At 36.5% G+C, this 9,992-nt stretch overlaps 3 protein-coding genes across 16 annotated transcripts in view; 1 reads left to right on the top strand and 2 right to left on the bottom strand.

Annotated features, from left to right (window-relative positions):
* Positions 1–3,903, bottom strand: part of LOC116842709 (DDB1- and CUL4-associated factor 11-like) — a 34,067-nt gene extending 30,164 nt beyond the window's left edge. For 2 of the 11 annotated variants that reach the window (XR_004377762.1, XM_032812295.1), the window contains exons 1-2: positions 2,911–3,303; positions 2,165–2,365 (exon numbers count right to left, since the gene is read on the bottom strand). Coding sequence is in view for 9 of the 11 variants with exons in the window: in XM_032812295.1 (XP_032668186.1) it covers positions 2,165–2,301 (137 nt within the window). In the remaining 2 variants the exon portion in view is untranslated. Of the gene's footprint in view, positions 1–2,164; positions 2,366–2,766; positions 3,304–3,438 lie in introns of those variants that run through there. The other 9 variants (XR_004377761.1, XM_032812287.1, XM_032812294.1 and 6 more) reach the window with 8 other exon arrangements.
* The window catches only part of LOC116842707 (SCY1-like protein 2), a 23,824-nt gene extending 18,147 nt beyond the window's left edge, over positions 1–5,677 (top strand). For all 3 annotated transcript variants that reach the window (XM_032812284.1, XM_032812286.1, XM_032812285.1), the window contains exon 17: positions 109–5,677. Coding sequence is in view for 1 of the 3 variants with exons in the window: in XM_032812286.1 (XP_032668177.1) it covers positions 109–141 (33 nt within the window). In the remaining 2 variants the exon portion in view is untranslated. The remainder of the gene's footprint in view (positions 1–108) is intronic.
* Positions 5,590–8,707, bottom strand: LOC116842713. 2 transcript variants are annotated; one of them, XM_032812309.1, is made up of 2 exons: positions 8,179–8,707; positions 5,590–8,095 (listed from the first exon to the last, which is right to left on the bottom strand). In XM_032812309.1, exon 2 carries the CDS (start codon positions 8,070–8,072, stop codon positions 7,332–7,334), a length of 741 nt encoding a protein of 246 aa, XP_032668200.1. In that variant the 5' UTR covers positions 8,073–8,095; positions 8,179–8,707; the 3' UTR covers positions 5,590–7,331. The 2 variants fall into 2 exon arrangements, with proteins under 2 accessions (XP_032668200.1, XP_032668199.1); XM_032812308.1 differs by having other exon boundaries at positions 5,590–8,075; positions 8,179–8,503.
* Positions 8,708–9,992: the final 1,285 nt, after the last annotated feature.

The raw sequence follows: 9,992 nt of genomic DNA on the forward strand, positions 1-9,992 counted from the left end.
CTCTCTCTCTCTCTCTCTCTCTCTCTCTCTCTCTCTCTCGCTCGCTCACTCGATCGCGTTATGACAAAACACAAAAGAGAAGTCTTTCTTTTTTTCCCGGTGTTCCAGTACCAGTTCTTCAACAGACAATCCGAAGAATAAAGTGCCAATAACTGAACAAAGGTCGGACAAGATCGCGATGGTTGTGGAGCTGACTAGCGAGCATCGATCCACTCGTACGTCCGGTCAATCGTGCAGGAATAGGGAGTAACGAGCGGAGCAGACTTTCAAGGATGGATATTCCCGGCGAGCGAGACAAGCGGGTGATCATTCTTTAACTGGCGATTACGAGATCGCTAATGAACGCGGAATTCCGCGACAATTCGGTCTTCGGCTTCGGGGTTGCGAGTTAGATACTGACATAGAGACAAATAGATAGAGAGAGGAAAAAAGAGAAAAAGGATGCAATTCTCCGCGGATTATCCGCCCGTTTGATCCGACCTAATACAATAGGAATATTCTTCGCGGTCGCAAGGCAAGCTCGCGGGAATCGATGGCCGTAAATTAGTCTGAAGGGACTATCCCCCTCTCGTCGCCTATGCGCGTTGCTGAGTTAATATTCGCGCCGCATATCTCCTTCACACACAAATACATTATCCCTCACTTCGCCCTCGTGTGGGTTCGCAGAGGTGCGGTTTGTGAGGTAATGAGCGTGCTACATACGTCGGGGTGCTACAGGAATTATCGGGTGTGTGTCAGAAATCGCCAACGTACATATCGCGAATAACCCGTGAATCGAACGTTATCTTACAATTACGTAACATTCTCTGAGCATCGACGAATGCGCGCTGTTAAGCGTATCGATATGTCGACTCAATCGGTAATACAACACAATATTTCATCACTAACGATAGATAATTAATAATAATTAATTACCGATTAATAAGTTAATTGTGTCAATTACTTACGACAGTTCGACTGTCGCTTCTTTTACCGTGGTTATCGATACAGTCAGTAGGAGAAGGGTTGCAATTAATTCGATTAACTTCAAAACACACTCGCGGTGTCCTATAGGAAAATTTATCTTTTGTGAATTACTGTACGGAAAAAAAGAAATTTAATTGGTTGAACCAAATATCTGAACGCGCCGGTTGAAGTTACCAGAATTCTGTTCAAGTCAAGAAGTTTTCTGATTAGCCAGAAATTTTATTAACTTCAACAGAATTCTCGTAATTTCAACCGACATTCTGGTTCGTTCATATTTCACCAGAGATATTTGCTTAATCCGACCAGATTTTTTCTGCGTGGAAAATAAATCTTCCCATTGAGTACACGAATGTGTTGCGAGACTCATTGAAGAAAAAAGTGTTGCAATCTTTCTCCTACTGTTTCATGCAGTCGACAGTGCGCATTTGACTTAATCTACGAGATGAGCAATTAATAGATTAAGAGTCGAGAATCGACTCACGCGTAACGTTGAATATGCACGCCCGGAAAATGCACGGGGGCGGCCTGATTTTCCATTTTAGACGAGACTTTAGACGAGTGTGCAAAAACTGTAAAGAGCAAAGTGCGACTTCTGATACACTCTGTACGAAAGCACCTCACGTATGTACACACGACAAAGTAATATCTTTCTCTTAGCCACGTACGGACAAAAGAAATATTTTTCTCGTCAATATATACATATATATATATACATAATATATACATATATTTGTCTATGTAATAATCTATAACGGCGGGCGCACACAACGTACACTAAGCTTCAATAAAGTCTTAATGCGAGACCAAATCTCACTGATCTTTCTAATCGTTCCCAACGTTTCTGGATTAAATATATAATACGATACGATATGATATGCGTCAAGCTGTCAAAATGGCAAATTAGCCGAGTGACCGGCAGAGTCATAATATATATACACACATTCAGATACATTGCGAACAATTAGAGACTAGTAAATTTTGACCTGATTAAGCGTTTAAAGCTTTATTCAAGCTTTTGGTGTACACGCGTCGAGCGCGCCGTAAGTTGTCAATTGTCGCACTAAACAATCATTAAGTCTTAAGGTAGCTTTTTTAACTCAGACGGTATTATCAAGCGCGAGTGACACGGCACATACACATATACACACGTATACAAATCCACATATGTACGTACAAACAGAGAGATGCTGAAACTTACGGGTTTACTCTCAGTTCCGTTCGGCAATATATTTCACCAAATTCTAATTGGTAGAGTGTTACTATTTGTAGTCTGCTTAATAATTCGTGCCTGATATTTCCCCCGTGTTCATTTATATGCCTCCAAATTATATTCATTTTGTATTTTGGCTTTGATCAAGGACACGTGAATTTTGGTATCGTCAGCAGACGCTTCTACAGGCTTTCAAAGCAATTACAACTAATCATTACGATAGTGATAAAACACGACAAATGTAATATACTGGGTCTGTCAAAAAGTTTGATACAAATCTCAATGTCTCCTTCGACGTTAAACTAGCAACGTTTCAACAGAAATATACGAATGTCGCTGGAACATTGGAATGAAGGATCATAAGCAACAACAGCGTTTGTTTACTCGACGAATAATTTACTTGTCTTGACTGCGACAAAGTTAAGTTTGACCTATCGAACGGAACTACGGAACTTTTTAACTGACCCAATAGGTGCGCACGCGCATATACACACACACGTGCTCATATACGATCACGTGTCACACTACAAACACAATTCTTCTGTTATAAATAAATTATATATCAATTATGTTTTAATGCTATTAAGTACATAATCGAAGAAATTATCGCTGAGAAAGTAATGTCGGATTCGATAAAAATGCTTCAAGAATACACAAGAACTGGTCAATTTATGTAATGTTTTGTTTTGTATAGAGCTTGATCTAATTGTGAATTTATTTATCGTAATTGATACTTCGGTAAATATTCGAAGAAATAATTCACGTTTCGGTGCGACATATCACTCACTACTGTTCACTTATTGCACACACATCACGAGAATCGATATATTTAACACATATCTCACAGATCAGATCGTTTTTCTCTACAGGAATTCCGATCGTGCAATTTCCGGTTGAGACAGACTAGACTAATTCGAAAAGGAATCTATAGTGACAGCGTTCTAACGCGAATTGAGATTTTCTGATCATATAAGAGCTGTATGAGATTTACAAAGCACGCGGAATGTGTCCGTATGTTCCGCGACAGACACGAGAACACGTGCCTGTATAATGCTAAGCTATCATTACATCACAATAACAACAGCAATACATAATCATGCGAGGAAAAATGTGCGAGAGACTAGCAATAAAAGTCTTAGCTTGTATCGTGACCTCTATTTACTTTCTTGTAGTTCCTTCGATTATTTCTTCGATTTGCTCTACGTACACACTTATATACACACGCGCATACATATATGCAGATACTCTGATTGTGATTTTACCTTTTCAACTTACAAGTCACGTTGTAACCGGACAAACGAACAGATCCAGACAGTAGTCTTGAAGAGAAATAGGCGACACGAAATCTAAATATTCCCTTCGATCACGCGAAGAGATCACGTACGTCGTTGTTAACCATGTCAGCCATATTTGTACGTATATAAAAGAGTGTTTAGTTAAGTGTGCACTCGCGCGACCGTCACGTTGTCTAACGATGAACACAACGACTGAAACCGGTACGATTTCGACGAGGATAGATTCCCGACGATGCGCAAAGAAGAAAGGTAGAGAGGAAAGAAGGACATACATCAAGCATCAATAATGCCCTGCGACTCGCTATTTAAAACAAAAAAAGTAGGTTAAGAAGAAGGTTACGTTTCAGCGTTACACAAATTGTAGATGGACACCATTTGTGTGAGTGAAGATTTTTAATGTTGAGATAAAAGTACCAATTCCCGAACACGTACTAATCCTGGGCATTCTTATTGTTTTGATCTTTAAATACGAATATTTAAATTTCTAATATAAAATTTATATAAATATATTCTATGTTGAGATATTACATATTCGTATTTAAAGATCAAAATAATAAGAATGTCCAGGACGTGTCTAGGTATGTGTCCAAACTTTGGTACTTTTATCTTATTAGATTCAGTAAGCAGTCAGGCATTGCAGTGTACTCTAGATGTCCCGGATGTTTATTATAAAATTTCGGCAAATACGGATTTTCGTAACCGAAGGCAACGCACAAGGAAAAGCCTTTGTGCTGCAATTTGTGTGTGATGATGAAGGTGCCAAAAGGGGGCATGAGGATTATTTTTATGAAGGGTAGAAATGTCGGGTGTAATGAAAGTTAAATTTCGACGAATATTTGGTAGAGAAAACTTTTGCGATTATTTGCGGAATTTGCTTCCTAAAAGAATTAAACCGTGAGTGTCCATTTAAATGGCCGAGTGCGTATTCTGAAATATAAAATATATAAAAGCGGTTTTTCGACAATTCGCGAAACTTACACAACTACGAAATTTCCCATTTTTAACGACATACACTTCTACCCTTCTCCGCTAATCTACAGCGTCGAGAGTCGAACTCGCCGAAGTTACATCGATCTCGGTTCACGAATCGTCATATCTACAGTTCTCAAAACATAATGAAAAAAAAATTGTTCGTGTGGTTACTATTCTAACTATAATGACGTAAGATTATACAAAGTTAAGTGTCCTTAACGTTAAGCACACAACACACACATACACACGCGCACGCACGTACAACATACGACTCAGATACATTTGGAGAAAGTAAATCTCGCCCCGAGAGAATATTTATCGAGCCGAGATCCGCCATCGCGGATCCGCTCTCATCCTCTTTGCGTACCTTAAAACTTGAAAACTAAAGAAAAAAGAGAAAAATATTGAAGTGTGATTATTCACAGACTACAGACAATCACGGACAATCATTTACACGATTATCAAAATAAATGTGTAACGTACGCGTCACACATTTCGTCCGGATAGACGCGCGTTTGGATGAGGATTGGTCTCACGATTGTTATTAATATCGGTTCGTGTCGCCGATTATTAATGCGAGTCGTAGTGACTACGATTTTCAACCATATATATTGATATGCCTGATTATATTCGTATGTAGCGAACCTCAAAATGCATCCGGTATCTAATAGGAAAAATTATTTATTCATGTGTAATCGTATGGAAATTATATATTATGTGTAATTATATATCTTGTGAAAATGACAAAAAAATTCTCTTATTGAATACGTTGCAAAATTCATAAAAAAATATATTACTATCTTTCTTCCATCGACATTATACAATTGAAAATCGTAATAACTATAATATATCATAACAATTATGCCGATCTGTGTACGCACGTTCGAATCGACGTACGTTTGAGTTACTGATCGACAACGCGCCCTTTGTCCAAACGCGCGTGCATTAAGATGCGTTCGCGTATATCTGTCGAAGTTTATAACACATATCGACGCACAAATCCCCCGTTTTGCAGGGGCGCGTTTAGACACATAGACGATTCAGGAATCCTTGTTTGTTGTTAATTTAGCGATGAATCGAATTCTGTCTTCAAGAGAGAAGCGTATAAGAGCCAAAGGGATGCTTTCGTTCTCGAGATATCTTTATAATTATTATTGTATGTATATTTTCATTATTTTTATGTACAATAAGGTATATTTAAAAGAGAGAAAGATAAAATCATTTCATAGTCTCATATCGGCCTTGAACGCATTACTATGGCACTAACCACGATGTTCCGTTCGTATTCACACTTTCCCTTTAGAATACCTTTTACGCACGCAAATCCCGCGTGACTCATTCTTGCGGATTCTTGAAAACGACTTCGCTACCGTCGTCGTACTATAGTTTCTCAGTTGTAATTTGAAAAAAGAAACAGTAAAATGTTCTACTGATTTTGCGTTTTCGTTCATAGTACGCGAGTAAAGAAAGTATATCCTAATTTCGGAGATGCAAAGTATCAGCTATATCGTGAAGAAACGATCGCGGAATTGACCACGTCTTAAATTGCATCTCGTAATTAACGAACGTAGAGGAGCAAGAAGAGGAAGAAGAGATAAGCGAGGAATGAAATACGTACGTAAAAGGTAAAAACCCACCTAGTACATCTAAAGTATTCTATATATATAAATTGAGACTATGTATATAGATTAATAAATGTATAAATAATTCTCGAGATGAGAATATTTTTTTTTTTATATTTTAATTCGTTAGACGATCTATTGGGTGTATGTGTCACGTACGAGAACACTTTGTAATCGCAACGTTAATTCTCGCCCACCATCCCTCTAAGAAAGGTTCGTATTCGCTGTACCTCCGACTTGTATCCTCTCATGAACGAACAGATCGCTTTTAGTTCGCCCGGGATCCGGAGGACACACAAGTAAATGACTACCCGGTTCTCGGATAGTTACACCAGGAGCCGTATTCTTGAAAAATATCATATACGATATTTCGATAAAAAACTATAATATATGTAACATGAACTATAGTTTTTCATAGAAATATCGTATGCGATATTTTTCGAAAATAAGATCCCAGATCGGTCAACGGTTTATTATCATAGAGATTCTCTCTGCGCGTAGAAGAGTCGCCAATGAGTAAAAATGCTCAACAGAATCCCCCCATGAAGATTGTGTTCAGAAAGGATATGCTGTACTCTCTGCGACGTCGTTAACGATAAGATAGCGTTTAGATTCTATTCCCCCACAGAAACAAAAAATTAACCCTTCTACTAATTATATAAATTATAAATGTATATTTCATGTATTCGTTTTTAAAAATACAGTAAAACCACCGTTGTATCGATCGACGCGCTGTGCGAGCAATTATTTTTATTACCCTCAACGTATTTCGCTAAGGAGAATCCTACAGACATTGTAAAAAGAAATCTTTACTTTTTTTTGTAATTATAGTAAAGCTATATTCTCTCGGTATACAAATTTGCTATAATTTTACACAGAATTTTGTGTCAATTTTTATTAAAATTACAATTTGCATCACAATTATAATACATTGTGATTACATTAAATTATGTCTTCTCGAAAATATATAGAAGACTACATCTAAAAAAATATAATTTCATTCTTATTAGAATACTCTTATGCTATAGCTGCAAGATGATTTTTTTAAAACTAAAAAGGGAATATTCTAAGTAAAATATTATTCCTTTTCATTATAAAACAAAAAAATACTTTTTCGGGTAAAATTTTTACTTAAAATATGATATAGGAAATGGTATCTTGCAATTAGAGCACATTCTTTCTTAAGTGTTAGATAATTTGGTACCTCAGTCAATTTTTGCCTCTTTTTTAGAACATAAAATCAATATAACATAAAATAAATACATTTCACAACTGACTAAGAGCTTTTTTCTTAGCAATATCATGATATAGTCTTATATATACTTTTGGTGCGTATTTAGAGCTTTTTATCTTTCTTTGAAGAGATGATCTTTCAGTAACTGTTAGAAAAGATAAGAGCTTTTGTATCGTAGGTGCTTTTGCATATTTCTCAGCTTGTTTTTTACGTTGACATTGCTCTTCTGTTAGCCTTACTAGTTTTCTTTTTGATGTTTCGGTTTTAAAAATTGCTTTAGATACATCTGGAATTAAACTGATTTGTTCCATATTCATGTCAAGTTGTTGACATGATTGCTCAGATGCTTCTTCAGGAATTGAAGATTGCTTAAGCAAATCCAATGTTTCTGGAAGATCCTCAAATAACCCAACCGCAAATGTACTTGCCTCTTCTTCCATAGTTTCTTCTACTTTTACTTTTACTTCCGTGGATATGTTTATGCTTGCATTTGATTCTATATTTCCTTCCTTAACTGGTCTATATGGCAGATTTACGGAAGGCACGACACCACGTTTCAATTTTCTCACTCTATATGTTACTAAATAATCCTCACTAATAAAGTGATGATGGCACACAGTACATTTGCTTAGCTGTTCGTCGGTCAATTGTTCAATTTTTGTAGAATAAATCGCATTCTTCCATTTTCTAAAGAGGTCTGGATTCTTGGGTATTTGATGAGAAGGTACGTCACCTCCTGAGACACATCCCAAGACACAACAAGCTCTTCCCATAACCTCAAATGAAATATGTATATCTCAATAACAAAAAAATATATATGATAATTGTTTATACTTTCACAGAAATCCTACATTAATTTATATGTTTATTTATACTTACTGTTCAAATATATTAGTCGCTTGAATTTATCCAAATAATTTACTCTTTGTAACTTTCAAACATCGTACAACCATCAAATCATACAGTGAATTCATGAAAATTCACTATTTCTGCAGAGATCAGTTTGATAGATGCGAAGTAAAATGTTGTATTCGTATATAAATAATATAAATATTTTATACAAATGTACACAAATGTATATAAATGTTTTTGTGGGTGGTGTCAAAGCATCAAATCAATCAGATTAGGTCGACAGAGCAAAACGTAAACAGCTCAATTGGAAAGCGCGATCAACCAATCACAAGACGAGACTTTTAAAATGGCTGTCGAGTGATGCTCTATTCGGCCAATTATTTTATTATTTAATTATTGTTATTACGCATAGGAAAATAACTCGGGCTTGCCATTACGACAATTTCTTTACCTCGTCTTTAATCAATTATTATTGCCGTTGCCCAGTTATTGCTATTCATTGTTATTGCCAATTATTCGATATCGTTATTCAGTTATTATCCGCTCGCAGCTATTAGATTTGTTCAAGTTGTTTGTACTATTCACACTTTTACACCTAATGCCCGTTGCACACTAGTGCACCTCATACAATACATATTTTCCAAAATACGTTCTGAAGATGCTTTTAGGAGGGAGGGATGTCATCAGAATATTTTTAGGACGTCCTTTGAAGATGTGAGCTGACTGAAAATAGCTAATATCCAATAAGTTTATTTGCATTAATTGAACTTTTTACACTTTTACACTTAGTGCACACTAATTCTTTAGAGGTTCTAAAAATGACGTCATGAGTTCCGTTCGTGTTACGCGTGTAATTGCAACTTTAATTTTACACTTTTTACACTTGATCCCAAGCAAGAGTGAAAAGTGTATCAGAATTGCATTTACACTCGTAACACGAATGGAAAACATGACGCCATTTTTAGAACCTCTAAAGAATTAATGTGCACTAAGTGTAAAAGTGTAAAAAATTCAATTAATGTGAATAAACTTATTGGATATTAGCTATTTTCAGACAATTCACACTTTCAAAGGACGTCCTAAGAATATTTTGATGACGTCCCTCCGTCCTGAAAACGTCTTCAGAATGTATTTTTGAAAATTTGTGTTGTTTGGAGTGCACTAGTGTGCAACGGGCATTAGGTGTAAAAGTGTGAAAAGTACAAGCACTCGAACAAACCTATTATCATACGATTGTCGAGTAGATATTATTATAATTATTATAAAAAAAGTAATAATATTCGAATAATAAATGGTAGTGATAATAATACCTGATCGTTTTCTACGGTATACAAAAGCTGAGCAACGATAACGAAACTGTCGTTAACTCCAATAACGAGTTATAGAATCCCAGCATTGGGCAACGATTCTAACGAAAACTCTAGGCTCCACAAAGGCTAGGTAAACGTATCGTCGTAACGGCCCACTCGTGCCGCTGAAGCTGGCCACACACACTTTTCGTAACAGTAACCGTAAAGACCAAATCACATTAGCGGTTGGCGATTGACGATTGACAATTAAAGATTAGATTTTAATGAATCAACAAGCTTCAGCCTTGGCTTGCTTTGTTCCAATTGGTCAAGTTCCAATCTTCAATCGTCAATCATCTATCGCCAATCGTTAGTGTGACTTGGCCTTAAGACGTAACATAAGAATTGACCAATTGCGATCGATATTCATAAAAATGGCGACCTTACGATTTGACGATTCTCAACAGGATTGGTCAATTCTTATGTTACGTTTTACGGTTACTGTTACGAAAAGTGTGTGTGGCCAGCTTAATTGAGCAGCGCTTGGGGGGC

Source organism: Odontomachus brunneus, unplaced genomic scaffold (assembly GCF_010583005.1).
Source record: "Odontomachus brunneus isolate Ranch 3 - 2012 unplaced genomic scaffold, Obru_v1 Obru_scaffold_026, whole genome shotgun sequence".
Taxonomy (NCBI): domain Eukaryota; kingdom Metazoa; phylum Arthropoda; class Insecta; order Hymenoptera; family Formicidae; genus Odontomachus; species Odontomachus brunneus.

What these genes read in the sequence shown, in the direction of transcription:
- LOC116842713 (XM_032812309.1), bottom strand. Translation starts at nt 8,072, where the DNA reads ATGGGAAGAGCTTGTTGTGTCTTGGGATGTGTCTCAGGAGGTGACGTA.